Here is a 16,403-nt window from a genome sequence, read left to right as displayed (position 1 = left end):
TACTGGCGGGGGGGGGGGGGTGATTGCCCCTGCTCCATCAACCGACGCCGACTCCGCTACCCCCCCCCCTTGCCCTCTGCCACCCCCCAACCACCCACCAGGTGATCGTGATGAGCGCGGCAGGGCGGCCGATTTCCGACACGGAGGTGCCGCTCCAGTCGCTGGTGCAAAAATGCCGGAACTCCGCCGAGGGCATCGCGGAATTCTGGGTAACTGGAGCTATCGGCGAGAACAAAAAAAATCGTGGTGTTGTTGTTGAAAGTTGTCTTTGATTGAATAGTTTTAAAACCATTCCGCCCAGGGTAGATCCCACTTGATTGTAGCCCCTCTGTTATGTAGGAGGTTGTGGGTTGAATCCCGACCCTGACGCCTGCTGTATATTTGGAGTTTGCGCGTCTCTCTCCCCATGGTCGACGTGTGGATTTTTCTTTGGGCCCGCCGGTTTTTTTCTCCATATTTATAATCCTCATCACGCTTTTAGGGTATTTGGCTTCAATACATTCCCACACGTTGATAAGCCACTTTGCTGAGCTATCATCTGTGATAGCCAGGTCGCTTCTGAAAAAGAGCTACATAGCTCAGTGGGCCTTACCTGGTAAATAAAAACAGAAAAATTCTTGTTTTTTTTTAAAATAGGACAGCCTGCATAAAATCAACACCCTACCTCAGCGATTTGCTTCGGATGTTATCTTTGGCACCCATTTCTACTGGTCTTAGATTTCGGATCGCCCTTCATAATTCCACAACAGATGGCGCATCAGGCAGCCACTCGCAGGGGTCGAGACTGCTTCCTCCTCCAATTTTTCAGGCTTCTGAGGGGGAATTCGGACTTGGAGGCGTACGATCCAAATGTCTCCGATGGGAACACATCACTGTTGGCTCCTCAGCTTATCGCAGTTTGTGATATGCCACGAAGCTCCTGATGGTCCACCCTGAACCGCATTCACCGCACAAACCGTGCCAGTAGCAGCAGATGCGGAAACCTGATGATGCACAAATGGAAAATCAAAAACTCTCCTGTAGTGTTGTGGCGTCTGTGGTCATCCAGGACAGAGACCGTAGTACAACGTGCAACGACGCAAGGGCCCGATCCACAAATATGAAGGAGACATCACGGCGATGATGATGATGATGATACACTCACTCATCCGCTGGCTCCTGACGCGATTATATGGGCTTGACCACCTCCAATGTGAAATTACAGTCGTTGTCTCTGCATCTATGTTTGCAGCCGTACGGAAGAATAAGCTAAGTATAAGTTGGCTAAATGTCTGGAACTGCAGTCCCTCACATACTGAGCAGGATTGCTTCAATGAGGAAGCGACTTAGAGACTGGCAAAACAGCCCCCACCCACCCATCTCCTCCTCGGTAGTTGCCGAATGGTCACGCTGCGGTAGCTGTGAGCAATGCCACCGGGGGTGGGGGGTGGAGGCCGATAGCGATCGGGCTGTTCCCCCCGTGGCACTCACAGCCACCACAGTTGCTGTGGACGGGTGCGAGGGGCTGGTGACCCCTCCACCTTCAGCCCAATCACCACTAAACCCCATGTTAAAGAACACACACGCAAAGGGAAAGGTCCCCCCCGTGTAGCCTTCGCAGACTGTTTGGGCAAGTGCTGTTAGCGGGCACCACCTTAGAAGGTCGGCACGGCACACGAAGGGGCGGGTAGCCAGCACCACGCCCAACCGCCTTTCTCTTCCCAGTGGCGATGTTTTTACACGCCGAATCAGGTACTCATTTGAGGCTGAGTCGACCTAGGGGAGGCCCAACATCCGGTTCAGATAATTGTAACTGATGATGACCGTGAGCGGGATTCGACCTTGGGTCGCAGGGTTCGTAGCGCTGTGCGCAAACCGCTGCACCACCGCTCCCCGTACTCATTAATACCATGGCCGCCGTTCACCATAAAGCGCCAATGACGGCACCACGGCCCTTGTGCCAGGCTAGGTGCACCTGCCTGAGGCTGCGTGTAATGTCGAACGCTCACTGCCGACACGAGGGCACGGAACAGACCCAGGTGGTACCATTGGTTAACCGACTGAGATGACTTTCAGATGCACCAGTTGTACCTCCCTGCCCCCCTGCTGTGCCAATGTTCTGCGTTTTATCTACTCGACGCTCCGCTCGTTGTTGTGAGCTCCTCCGTCCTACTGGGCAGTCGGAGGCGATTGCCTCCGACTGCCCAGTAGCGTCCTTCACGAGCCTCCTCCGCAGAGCCCAATATTGACACCGCTGGTACTCATCATTGGCAAGTCCACTTAGCTCCACATCCTCCTGTACCACATCAGTCCATCTCTTATCTAGAACACATGCCTGGCTCCTTTAGCCCCCTCTTTCCGACGAAACAAAGCTGCTTGGGGCTGCGGACTACGTGTGTGTGTGTTATTGAGTGTGTCTGTATGTGCGTGCTTATGTGTTCCCAGCTGGACTTGAAGCCCCAGGGCCGCGTCCTCACAACCGTGCAGTGCTTACAGGACAGTGAAGGTGAGCCTGGGAAGGTGGTGTGTGCGAAAATGTGTGTTTCGGTGGATGGGGAGTAGTAATCTAGTGGTTAGCATGCTCCGCTACGAACCTGGCAACCCGAGTTAGATTTTTGAGCACGACGTTTCATCGGGCAATTTACCCGATGATGCTGGATGTAATTACCAGCGAAACGTCTTACTCAAAAATTGTAAATGTTGTAGATTCACTCTTCAACACACCGGTGGGCTAAAGTAGTGAACTATTTGTCTTTTGTCAACGTGACACATTTTTTACTGATTGGCCTTGTCGGGTGGTGGAGGGTTGCGACACATTCATAACGCGATATAACCCAAAAACCTTTATTATGAATGATATTGGTGGCGAAAGCGTACGTGTTAAACTACAATATATTATTTACGCAGGGTATTTGGTGATTGTATCGTGTATTTTATATTCTTGCACCTTGTATAATTGGTGTTAAAGCTAACCGCTGCACACTCGTGTTGAGTACAGTATTTTTAGGCATTGAATCTAACCTTGTGATTACGTCTCGGGTGTGCACGTGAACACAACGTGTCACTGTACCCTAAGTTGTCTTTGTTTAACCCTCGTAGGAAAATCGCTTTGATTGACGCTGTTTCGATACTCGTCGTCGCGTCTGTCAGGAATGCATCCCCAACTACAACCAGGGTATTGCTGTACAGGCAGTCCCCTACTTACGAACGCCCGACTTAAAAACATCTACACATTCCGAACATCCACACTAACGGACATCCACACTTAGGAATATCTACACTTATGAATAGCCACACTTGAATCTAACCTTGTGGATACGTCTAGGGTGAAGATGTGCACGTGAACACAGCGTGTCACTGTACCCTACGTTTTCTTTGTTTAGCCCTCGTGGGAAAATCGCTTTGATTGACGCCGTTTTGATACTCGTCGTCGCACCTTTCAGGAACGCATTCCCAACTTACACCGGAGTATTGCTGTACAGGCAATCCCCTACTTCCGAACATCCACACTTACAAACGAGCGTCCATAGGATATTTTTTGAACCATCTGACTTTCGAATGCGAGCTAACACTTGCGAACCAAACCGCGAAAAGATTTGGATTGCCAAATGTACATTTGTACAATATTTATTCTTATTTATGACTTTAACGATGATTGGTTTTTCGAAGAAACACAATTTATGCCGCTGACCATTAACGCATTTAAAGACATCGGTAGCTACGTTATGCACGTGGTCCCCTGTCGTGACGATCTAGCGCTGTGGAGGCAGTGGCGAGCGTTGGTGGATCACACAGAGACGTTCTGAAACTCCCTTCGCCCGTGGGCATCGAGGAGCCGTACTCTGGCTCTGTCTGCAGAATGCGGAATATGGACCAATCATCATCTGTTCCAACTCCCTTCCCATGGGTGGGCGTCGATGAGGAGCCGTACCCTGGCTCTGCCAGGAGAAGGCGGTGCAGATGCAGTGACGTGTAGACTAATCTCAATACGTTATATCTGTACGGGATATAGTGTTTCCCCCTCGCATGCATGTGTGTTTTCTCTCCGGGTGCTCCAGTTTCCTTGCACACGTACAAGCACTCAATCATTGCCCGATAACACCTTCATATTTAGAGGACCCCAAGCTTTGGGGGATGGGGGGCGAGGGGGCGTTGGGAATTTGGCACCAGCGCAGCACATGGCTGCTGCTGCTACCTCCCTACTTGTCTGTGGTTCCTCCTCCTGCGCCTCTCTCTAAGACAGCGATAAGCGTTGGTGGTAGTGTGGCGTTACTATTAGACTCTTTTTTTTAGCAGGTGATACCCAACTGAGCTATGCAGCTCTTTTTCAAAAGCGACCCTGGATATTGCAAATGACAGTAGCTCGACGAAGTGGCTTATCGTCATCATGTGGAAATGTATAGCAGCCAAATACTTTTAAATACGCAATATTGATGCTAAATCTGGAGGAAAAAAAACAGATAAGCTGGAGAAAAATCCACGTGACCATGGGGCGAGAGAAACATGCAAATTACAAATACAGCATGCGGCGAGGTCGGGATCGAGCCCATGACCTACTGTATACCCGGCGAGGTAGTTAAAATCCACTGCTGCCATCCAGCAGTGGATTGACATTGACCAATGATGAAGATGACGATGATGACGATGATGATGACGATGATGATTATTTGTTTCCTGGACATCCTACGAGGGACGCACACACCGGGCTTTTGCCGAACGGTGACGCGGCAACCGGGCGGAAATGGGAGCGTGGTTTTGTAATGCGTGGAAAGTTAACTGACGTGAACATTTCAACTGAAAACATCGACCCATGATGTACAACTACAGGGTCGCTCTCATCACATGCAAAGTGCTTGCTGATCTCGTCAAGGAGTGTAAACCATAACCACGCGAACTCCTGCCACCCTCGCAGCAGCAGCGGCTTTTAGCTAACCGTCTGGAACGAAGACGGCCGTCTGGAACGCTTTTACTTATGATATTATAAAGCCACTGCGAGCTATGCACTTCTAAATCATCATCTAGATTGAAAACTAATTTCTTTCCAACTGTCTTTTTGTGTATTTAGTTTATTGACCTTCCCCGCACCTCTGATTAGCGCGGTTGGCTACGTACAGTGCGAAAGAAGTTCTCACATACAACACATACACGCAGACCCGGCTACCCACACCCCCTGCTTGGAGAAAGCATGGGATTCTGTTTCTCGAGTCGAAGCCTCGGAAAATCCGATGCAAAATTTACTGATAGGGCTGTTTGTTGCTGGTGGCTTGACGTTTTGGGCCTATGGGTGTTGTGTGTGTATGCTGAGCAATTAAGTTTGAATTTGAAAAACAAAAAACGCCTTGGGCACGGATAATGGAATGTTCCACCTTCATCCTTGCCTGACGCCCACAGCCACCACAAGCCTGGACTGTACCACTTTGCGTTGGGGTTTTATTGTTGTTGTGTGGTTTGGAAAAAATAATCTTCAGAGCGTATCAAACTCGAGTCCTCTGACAAGTTATCCCCACGCGCGCACACACGTCGATACGACTGATATTTCGGGTTATGCCGGCACGTAGCGATGTCCCGGCCACGTTTGTGTCGTAAGACCCCTCCACCACCCGACGCAGCCAAAGCGAATTGAATTTCCACGTGGTGCACGAAGAGGTGTGTAATGACGCATGTCATTTGTTATTATCGTTTCGGATCAACTCACTCAGTCAGTCACTCACTCACCCACTCAGTCACAAACTCACCCACTCACGCAGTCACACACTCACCCACTCACTTAATCGCCCACCCACTCACACACTCACCCACTCACTCAGTCACACACTTACTCACTCACCCACTCAATCACCCACTCACTCAGGCACACACTTACACGCTCACTCACTCACTCACCTACGCACTCTCCCATCCACCCACTCACCTATTGTCCAACCCACACCACCGTCGCTTCCCCGAATCATAGCGAAACGCACTTTCTCCCCGGCGGTGCCCGTGGCATTCAACCCCCCCCACCTCTCCCTCCCTCTCCCCCACCTCGTCCCCTCCCACTCCAACCAACGACATAAACAACGCAACACCTTGAGGAAATCTTGCCGGCGGTGCAACATTCAAACTTGGTTCAGCCAAACCCCATCTCTACCCAGCCAGACCCCATCTCTACCCAGGCAGACCCCATCTTCACTCAGCCAGACCCCATCTCCACCCAGCCAGACCCCATCTTCACCCAGCCAGACCCCATCTCCACTCAGCCAGACCCCATCTCCACCCAGCCAGACCCCATCTCCACCCAGCCAGACCCAATCTCCACCCAGCCAGACCCCATCTTCACCCAGCCAAACCCCATCTCCACTCAGCCAAACCCCATCTCCACTCAGCCAGACCCCATTTCCACCCAGCCAGACCCCATCTCCACCCAGCCAGACCCCATCTCCACCCAGCCAGACCCCATCTCCACCCAGCCAGACCCCATTTCCACCCAGCCAGACCCCATTTCCACCCAGCCAGACCCCATCCCCACCCAGCCAGACCCCATCTCCACCCAGCCAGACCCCATCTCCACCCAGCCAGACCCCATCTCCACCCAGCCAGTCCTATCTCCACTCAGCCAAACCCCATCTCCACTCAGCCAGACCCCATTTCCACCCAGCCAGACCCCATCTTCACCCAGCCAAACCCCATCTCCACTCAGCCAAACCCCATTTCTACCCAGCCAGACCCCATCTCCACCCAGCCAGACCCCATCTCCACTCAGCCAGACCCCATCTTCACCCAGCCAGACCCCATCTCCACCCAGCCAGACCCCATCTCCACCCAGCCAGACCCCATCTCTACTCAGCCAGACCCCATCTTCGCTCCGACAGACCCCATCTTCACCACAAGCAAGAATCTGCCCCTGCGGCGCCATTGGCATCGTCACATTGCGAAGGGCACAAGTTTTCACTCTCTCTCTCTCGTTATTTACGTAGATATACTCTTTTTTAATTGTTGATTCGTGGTGTAAAGTCTTGGGGGTTTTGTTTTTGTACCATCCATCTAAGGGCCAATTCACGTAGCAGCATTGTGGGATGCAATTGCATGAATAACGCTAGCGAAAATGGCAATATTATTACTATTCTAAGTTGTCTTGCTTTGAGCCCACGTGTCACCCCCGTATCAGTGCCCCACCTTATTACAGACCAATTCTAACCTTATTGGTCAACCCGTGTCCTTATAAATCTGAACGTTCATCCTCCAAAGTCCCATGACAAGGGAGAAACACAAACAAATAGACAAAACATAATAATTTTGCCCGTATTGAAACGGCTGTACGCAACATGGACCTGAAAACTCAATTTCCCTATACAAGAATATGGGGTAAACCGTATGGGCCGACAGGTATGGGAAACGCGAGGGCGATGCCACGCGGCTCTCCCCATTTACGTAAAAACGAATAACATGAAAAAAAGAAAATCACCCCAACAGCTCTGGCTGGGGACCTGCGGACGCGTGGCCCCTTGTGATAGAGCCCTAAGGGGTTCTGATATTTTCCGAAAGGCGTTGAGATAAGACGGTGGTTGTGCATGCGTGGGTGGGTTAGGGGCAGGGTGGGGGTTAGGGGGGTAATGGGGGGGGGGTGCTGGCGATGGTGGTGGTTTTTGTGGTTTTGCGTAAGTGCGCGCGTGTGTGCGTGCATGTGTGCATGCGTGTACGTGTGTACGTGCGTGTGTGTGCATTTTGGTTTGTGTTCTGGGTGCTGTGGCCTGTTCTGCAAACGACTGATAAGAGACGTGGCCAGAGCCTGGGAGTGGCTCTGAGGCCATTAAGGACATCATTTGCCGAGTTCAACAATAACACTAGTCGTAGTAGTAATAAATAATAAATAATTGTGAATATATATTCATTTGAAATAAAAACAAAATTTGTATTTCCCAAAAACACTATTGGGAACCGTTGGCGTGGGCGTGTGCTCGGTGGTGGTGGTGATAGTGGTGGTGATGATGGTGGTGATGGTGGTGGTGGTGATGATGATGATGGTGGTGATAGTGGTGGTGATGGTGGTGTTGGTGCGGACGATGATGCTGCTGCTGCCGTGAGGTGGCTCTAGGGGTGTTAAACGGTCATACAGGTGGGGACTGCCGATCCCTAGACGGTAAAGCAGTGGTCATGCCTGAGCCTCGCAGTCTAGAAGGAGCCTGGGTTCGATTCCTGACTCGGGTGCCACTGGTGTTGAGTGTGTCAGTGTGTGTGTGTCACACACACTGTCTGCTCATGATCATTAAGGACCTTCATGATGGTGAGCGGGCTCGGGTAAAACTACGTGGCCGGGAGTCGGAGCCATTCCCTATTCACCTTGGGGTGCGATAGGGATGTCCTCTGGCTTCCACATTATTTAACATGTATTTCGACCACGTAGTTCGTGAACCCTTCGATGGCTGTACCGGAGGAATTTACATCTGGTACAGATACAATGGGAGGCTGATCGATGCCTATTCGTCAACCATGTTATGTATGCCGATGATCTGGTAATTGCTGCTCACTCAGAGGAGGATTTGGAGGCGCTGCTGCTGAACCTGAAGCTTGCCACTAAGAGGTGGGGCCTTACCATCAGCCCCACCAAAACTAAGCACCTGCCTGGGTGTTTTGTAACCATCAGACACTCCACCCTCACAACTCCCAATTGGTGATGGGGCAGTTGTGGAGAGAGTGGATAGTTTCCCATACCTGGGATGTGTGCTCATGACCGGCTTCGGTTTGAAAGCAGAGGTCTCATTCCGAATCAGTCGAGCAGCATTATCTTTCATCGGTTGCGTAACGCTGTGTGAAAGCTACCTGGTCTGTCGCTCCGCACAAAGCTTCAGGTCTTCTCGGTCACAGTCATTCCCTCCCTTCTCTACGCTTGCGAAACGTGGACCCCCCTAATGGAACATCTTCGCCGGTTAGAAACATTTAGGCTGGCCTGCCTACGATCCATCCTGGGTTTAACCAAGTTGGATTGTGTGAGGAGCTCACAAATCCTTGAAAGATCTGGACAAAGTCCCATCGGTGAGCTCCTCCGGCAAGCAAGGCTGCGTTGGCTGGGTCATGTAACCCGCATGCCCAGCCACCGCATGCCTAAACAGCTTTTGTTCGGCCGGATAGAGGGGGCTAAACAGGCTAGAGAAGAGATGGAGTGATGTGGTACAGGAGGATGTGGAGCTGAGTGGACTTGCCGATGACTGGTACCAGCGGTGTCAAGATCGGCCTCTGTGAAGGAGGCTCGTGAAGGATGCTACTGGGCAGTTGGAGGCAGTCGCCCTCCAACAACAACGGAGGGTGGAAAGGAGCGACGCTCACAACAACGAGCGGCACAGGTGGTGCATCGGCCAGTCATCTCAGTCAGTCGACCGGTGGCACCTGGGTCTGCCCCGTGACCTCCTGCCGGCGGGCGTTCGACACTTCACGTGGAATCAACGTGCACATAGCCTGGCACAAGCACCGTGGTGACGTCACCGCAACTTAGTGGCGAATGGCGTTTGTTGTTGTGTGTCACTGTGAGTACGGGGAGTGGTAGTGGAGTGTTTAGCGCCCTGCGGTACGAACCCGGGGACCCGAGTACGATTCCCGCTCACTGACACCAACACCATCCATGACGATTTTCTGAACCGGTCCTGGGCCTCCCTTACGTCGACTCAGCCTCAAATGTGTATCTGGTGCGATGTGTAAAAACATTGCCACTAGGGAGACAAAGGCGGCCGGGCGTGGTGCTGGCCATCCACCCCATCGTGTGCTGTACCGGCCTTCGTGGGTGCTGCCCGCTATCAGCACTTGCCCCAACAGTCCGTTGAGGCTATACGGGGATCTTTGTGTTTTGCGCTTGGAGTGTGTACGTCTCTCTCTCTTTGCCCTTGTTCCGCAATGCGTTTCCTCTGGCTTCTCCGCTTTCCGCCTCCCCCACAGCCAAACAATTATTCTAAGTGCTGAAATTGCAGCCGCAGATTGCTCAATGGGAATCACACGCAGCAGCAGAAATGTTGCCTTCCGACTGAGAAAAAACTTAGTAGCATCCCTCCCGAGATAGAGTATGCCGGATAAACAAGCAGAATAATTGTAATAACACGAAACTGTGTTATTTTTATTTTACCAGGTCAAGGCCCAATGTAGCTCTTTTTTCAGAAGCGTATTGGATTTTCGTCACGTGGAAATTTATAGCAATAGCCAAATACTCTGATCGCGTGATGTTGATGACTTAATGTGGAGGGAAAAACCGAAAGGACCCAGAGAGACGCGCAAACTCTAAATGTACAGCAGGCGTCAGGGTCGGGATTGAACCCACGTCCTCCTGCATACCAGGCGAGGTAGTTAACATCTCGCCACCGTGATGATGATAAGAGAGAGAGAGAGAAACGCAAACTCCAAATATACAGCAGGCGTCAGGGTCGGGATTGAACCCACGTCCTCCTGTATACCAAGCGAGGTAGTTAACGTCTCCTGGCCACCGTGATGATGATAAGAGAGAGAGAAACGCAAACTCCAAATATACAACAGGCGTCAGGATCGGGATCGAACCCATAACCTCCTATATACCAGGTGAGGTAGTTAACATCTGTGTGTGTGTTGGTGTGCGTGGTAATGGGGAGCGGTGGCATAGCGGTTAGCGCGCTGCGCTACGAACCTGGCTTCCGGAGTTAAATTCCCGCTCACGGCTAACACCAGTGACGATTATCTGAACCAATCCTGGGCCTCAAATGAGTACCTGATGCGGTGTGTAAAACATCACCATCGGGAAGACAAAGGCGACCGGGCGTGGTTGCTGGCCACGCACCCCCTCAAGCGCCACGGTGCCGGCCTTCGTCGCTGCTCGCGAACGGCACTTACCCCGACAGTCTCTGAAGGCTACGTGGGGGGGGGATCTTTGTCTTTGGCAGATGAAAGCGCACGAGCAGAGGCCCGCGGGCCACTCAAGAAGCGCCGCGGCGCCATCAAGCAGGCCAAGGTGCACCACGTCAAGGGCCACCAATTCACCGCCACCTTCTTCCCACAGCCCACGTTCTGCTCGGTCTGCAAGGAGTTTGTGTGGTGAGTGTGGGTGTGAGCGTTTGGGTGAATGGGTGGGTGAGTGTGTGAGAGTGTGGGTGGGAGTGTGTGAGAGTGTGGGTGTGTGGGTGAGAGTGTGTGAGAGTGTGGATGGGAGTGTTTGAGAGGGTGGTTGGGATTGTGTGAGAGTGTGGGTGAGTGTGAGAGAGTGGTAGGGGAGCGGTAGCGTAGTGGTTAGCGCGCTGCACTATGAACCTGGCGACCCGGGTTCGATTCCCGCTCAAGGCCAACACCAGTGACGATTATCTGAACCGGTCCTGGGCCTCCCCTAGGTCGGCTCAGCCTCAAATGAGTACCTGGTGTGACGTTTAAACATCGTCATTGGGGAAACAAAGGTGGCCTGGCGTGGTGTTGTTCACCCACCCCCTCGTATGCAGTACCGGCCTTTATAGGTGCTTGCTAAGGGCGCTTGCCCCTACAGTCTGTTAAGGCTACACGGGGGATCTTTGTGTGTGGGTGAGTGTGGGTGAGTGTGGGTGAGTGTGGGTGAGTGTGGGTGAGTGTGGGTGAGTGTGGGTGAGTGTGGGTGAGTGTGGGTGAGTGTGGGTGAGTGGACAAATTCCACATATACAGCAGCAAGCGTCTCCAGGGTTGAGATTGAACCCACGATCTCCTGCAACCAAGGCGACGTAGTTAACTTTTCTGAACAGGATCCTCTGCCCTTGCCTACTTTGACTCGTCCTTAAACCCAAAACACCGAGTACACTGTACGGTATTTTAAGTAAAGCACCCGAGTGGACCTAGAACGATGAGTCAGGGTGGGCGCGTTGTGTCTGTGCTGGACTGGGTGTGCTCCTCACGCGGCCGTGCGTCTCTCTTTGTCCCGCAGGGGCCTCAACAAGCAAGGCTACCAGTGCCGAGGTGAGCTCCACACACACCACAGTTCGTGCGTACCTTATACCTGCGTACGTACATCCGTATATACCTGCGTACCTGCGCACCTACCTACCTGCGTACGTGCATATCCACACTGGAGGTTGTTTTTGGGTTAGAGCGCATAAATAACAATGTATCATGGCCTCCTTTTTGGCCAGTATCAAAGTATGAAAAGTAAGAATAGGTCCATATTAGCGTTCTTTTGGGTTAGATCGCGTAAATATATAAATGTGACGTTAAAACCCGCTACCACCCGACACAGCCAACTAGTAAGGGTTGTCGCATAAACAGAACACGTCAATTCGTCATTAGTACAGCACACCGGTGTATTGGAGAGCCAAGCCACACCATTTACAATCTGAATACGACATTTCGCCAGTAATTACTACGAGCTTCATCAGGCGACAGCCAGATTTGTGGAGAAGTCCACCTGTTTTGTTTCTTATACAGAGGCATAGATATAATGAGCACCATTGTCTTTTGTTGTGTGTGAGTGGGAAGCAGTGCTGTAGCAGTTAGCACGCTGCACTACAAACACGGCCACACGAGTTCGAATCCCGCTCACGGTCAACACCGGTGACGATGATTTGAACGGGTCCTGGGCCTCCCCTAGGTCGACTCAGTCTCAAAATGAGTACCTGGTGCAGTGTGTAATAAATATTTCCACTGGGGAGACAAAGGCGGCCGGGCGTGGTGTTGGCCATCCACCCCCTCAAGAGCCGTGCCGGCCTTCATAGATGCTGCTATTCGCGAACAGCAACTGCCCCAACAGTCTGTTAGGGCGATATGGGGATCTTTGTCTTTGTTTTTGTGTATATTGTTTTACATGTGATTTAGTGGTTATTCAGATGAAGGTAGAGGGGTTACTAGCCCCTTGAGCGCCACGAGGTGCATCATCGTCAATAAATCTCTGCTGTTAAGAACCCCCCACCACCTGACGCAGCCAAAACTAATGAAATAGTTTGTGTGTCTGTGTGGGTCATGGGGAAGTTGTGGAGAGTTTATCATACCTGGGCGGTATGCTCATGACTGGCTCCGGTTTAACAGCACAGGTCTCACTCAGAATCAGTCGAGCGGCATTATATTTTCATCGGTTGTGTAACGCTGTGTGGAAGCTACCTGGTCTGTCGCTCCGCACGAAGCTTCAAGTCTTCTCGGCCACAGTCATTCCATCCGTTCTCTACGCTTGCGAAACGTGGACCCCCCTAATGGAATATCTTCGCTGGTTAGAAACATTTAGGCTGGCCTGCCTACGACCCATCCTGGGTTTAACCAGGCTGCATTGTGTGAGGAGCTCACAGATCCTAGAAAGATCTGGGCAAAGTCCCATCGGTGAGCTCCTCCAGCAGGCAAGGCTGCATTGGCTGAGTCATGTAGCCCGCATACCCAGTCACCGCATGCCTAAACAGCTTTTGTTCGGCCGTATAGAGGGGGCTAAACAGGCGCGGCACGGGCTATAAAAGAGTGATGTGGTACAGGAGGATGTGGAGCTGAGTGGACTTGCCGATTAATGGTATCAGCGGTGTCAAGATCGGCCTCTGTGGAGGAGGCTCGTGATGGACGCTGCTGGGCAGTTGGAGGCAGTCGCCTTCCAACAGCAACGGAGAGTGGAGGAGCGACGCTCACAACAACGAGCGGAGTGCCGGGTGGCTAAAGCACAGCAAGTTGGCACAGTAGGGGCACAGGTGGTACATCAGCCAGTGATCTCAGTCATCTCAGTCAGTCGACCCGTGGCACCTGGGTCTGCCCCGTGACCTCCTGCCAGCGGGCATTCGACACTTCACGTGGCCTCAAGGTGCACATAGCCTGGCACAAAGCGTCGTGGTGACATCACCACCACTTAGTGGCGAATGGCGATTGTTGTTGTTGTCTGTCTCCAAGAATGCAATGCAGCGATTCACAAGCGCTGCATCGACATTGTACTGGCGAACTGCACGGGCTCAGCAGAAAACAGCAGCGAAACTCAGGTGAGCAATGGGCAGGTGAGCAACGGGCAGGTGAGTGACACCAAGGCGAGGGACACTCAGGTGAGCGACGCACATGAACCGTCCAGTGCGGGCCTCGTGTGACGATGACGAACGATGACGATGGCGGCGAAGATGAGGATGGCGATGACAATGGCGATGACGATGATAACGACGATGACGATGGTGATGACAATGGCGATGACGACGATGACGACGATGGCGATGACAATGACGACGATGATTATGGCAATGATGATGACGACGACGATAACAATGATGACAATGACAATGATGACGATAATGACGATGATGGCGATGACGATAGCGACAACGATGACAACGACGATGACGACGATGGCGACGACGATGATGACGATATCAGTGGTGCCGATGGTGACGACGATGATGACGATGAAGATGATGTCGGTGGTTCTGGAGATCGCGATGTTGACATTGGCATTGTTGTTGATAGTAGCATTGTTGTTGATATTGGCGTTATTGTCAACATTGGCGCTGTTGACGTTGGCGTTGTTGTCGCCATTGGCGTTGTTGTGTAACGTTGGTGTTGTTGTTGTTGTTGACGATGCTGATGGCGCTGTCTCAGATCATGAAGGAGCGCTTCAAGCTGGATGTCCCCCACCGCTTCCGCGTAAACTCCTACATGAGCCCCACGTTCTGTGACCACTGCGGCACGCTGCTGTGGGGCCTGGCTCGCCAGGGCCTGAAGTGCGATGGTGAGATAAACTAAACACTCAAGGATGCTTTATTTCACCAGGTAAGGCCCACCGAGCTATGTAGTCTTTTGTCAGAAGCGACCTGGCTATCACAAATTATAGCTTAACAGAGTGGCTTATCATAATCACTTGAAAATATTGCAGCAGCCAAATACTCTAAAACGCGTGACATCGATTCTAAATGTGGAGGGGAAAACCGGATCCGGAGAAAAATCCACATGACCACGAAGAGAGAGACACGCAAACTCCAAATATACAGCAGGGGTCAGGGTCGGGATCGAACCCACGACCTCCTGTATACCATTCGAGGTAGTCAACATGTCGCCAGATAGGCAGGGGTGGGGGAGGGGCACTGCTGCCAGCCAATGGGAGAGAGTGAGGGGGTGCAGCACCACACGGCTGTCTCAGTCGGGTCATCCGGTTTTTCCCTCCACATTTAGAATGAACAGAATCAACAACAAACGTTTGGCTGAAAAAATAATTCCACATAATGATGATAAGCCGCCACTTCGTAGGGCTATCATATGTGACAGCCAGGTCGTTTCTGAAAATGAGCGACATAGCTCGGTGGGCCTTACCTGGTAAAATAAAAATGTTTGTAGTTAAGTTAGTTAAACCACATCCTCTGTCTGTGAAACACAACCACATCCTCTGTCTATGAAACACAGCAACGCCCTGCGCTGTAAGTACGATATTGATGATGCTGGTGATGTTGATGGTGATGCAGGTGATGATGTTGCTGGTGATGTTGGTTGTCTTTGTGTACAGAGTGTGCCATGAATATCCACCACAAGTGCAAGGGCAAGGTCGCAAATCTGTGCGGCATCAACCAAAAGCTCATGGCAGAGGCCCTCGCTCAGATAGAAGCTCAGCAACAGGTATGTGGAGGAGGGACACGGACAGAGACGCGACACAGATGGAGAGACACAGACATGGAGACACAGAGAGATGCAGAGACACAGTTAGACACAGACAGATAGACAGAGATAACGAGACAGACAGATTGATAGAAAGACAGAAAGATAGAAGGACACATACAAAGAGACACGGACAGAGACATGGCGATACAGAGAGAGATGGAGAGAGACCAACGCCACGCCCGGCCGCCTAGTGGCGATGCTTACACCAGGTACTCATTTCAGGCTGAGTCGACTTAGGGAAGGTCCTAGACCAGTTTAAATAATTGGTGGCCGTGAGTGGGAATCCAACTCGGGTCACCGGGTTCATAGTGCATTGCGCTAACCATTACACTACCGTCACCCACAACAACAACAGCCACCAATCTTCACTAAATGGCAGTGAAGTAAGCATGGTGATTGTGCCAGGCTAGATGCACTTTGAGGTCACGTGAAGTGTCAAAGGCTCATTGGCAGGAGGTGACAGGACAGACCCAGGTGCCATGGGCTGACTGAGATGACCAGCCGATGTACCACCTGTGACCCCTACTGTGCTAATTTGCTGCGTTTTAGCCACTCGGCGCTCCGCTCATTGTTGTGAGCGTCGCTTCTCTGCCCTCCGTTGTTACTGGAGGGCGATTACCTCCCACTGCCCGGTAGCGTCCTTCACGAGCCTCCTCCATAGAGGCTGATCTTTACACCAGTTATCAGCAAGTCTACTCATCTCCACATCCTTCCGTACCGCATCAGTCCATCTCTTCTCTAGGTCTTGTCGTGCCCGTTTAGCCCCCTTTAAAGCTGTTTAGGCATGCGGTGGCTGGGCATGCAGGCTATATAAACCAGCCAACGCAGCCTTGCCTGCCGGAGGAGCTCACCAATGAGACTGTGTCCAGATATTTCAAGGATTT

General features: G+C 51.8%; 2 protein-coding genes across 2 annotated transcripts in view; both read left to right on the top strand.

The window, feature by feature from the left end:
* The window catches only part of LOC144945539 (uncharacterized), a 127,654-nt gene that overhangs the window by 60,649 nt on the left and 50,602 nt on the right, over window positions 1–16,403 (top strand). The gene's annotated exons all lie outside the window — the stretch shown is intronic.
* LOC144945702 (protein kinase C delta type-like) overlaps window positions 1–16,403 on the top strand; it is a 69,819-nt gene that overhangs the window by 10,145 nt on the left and 43,271 nt on the right. Inside the window, exons 4-10 of the mRNA XM_078874269.1 lie at window positions 102–209; window positions 2,425–2,485; window positions 10,854–11,004; window positions 11,852–11,883; window positions 13,780–13,865; window positions 14,470–14,599; window positions 15,368–15,477. Of these exons, the coding sequence (XP_078730395.1) occupies window positions 102–209; window positions 2,425–2,485; window positions 10,854–11,004; window positions 11,852–11,883; window positions 13,780–13,865; window positions 14,470–14,599; window positions 15,368–15,477 (678 nt within the window). The remainder of the gene's footprint in view (window positions 1–101; window positions 210–2,424; window positions 2,486–10,853; window positions 11,005–11,851; window positions 11,884–13,779; window positions 13,866–14,469; window positions 14,600–15,367; window positions 15,478–16,403) is intronic.

Source organism: Lampetra fluviatilis, chromosome 38, assembly GCF_964198595.1.
Source record: "Lampetra fluviatilis chromosome 38, kcLamFluv1.1, whole genome shotgun sequence".
NCBI classification, from domain to species: Eukaryota; Metazoa; Chordata; class Hyperoartia; order Petromyzontiformes; family Petromyzontidae; genus Lampetra; species Lampetra fluviatilis.
Note: the sequence above shows the minus strand (reverse complement) of the source record. Positions and strands in the feature narration are given on the sequence as shown.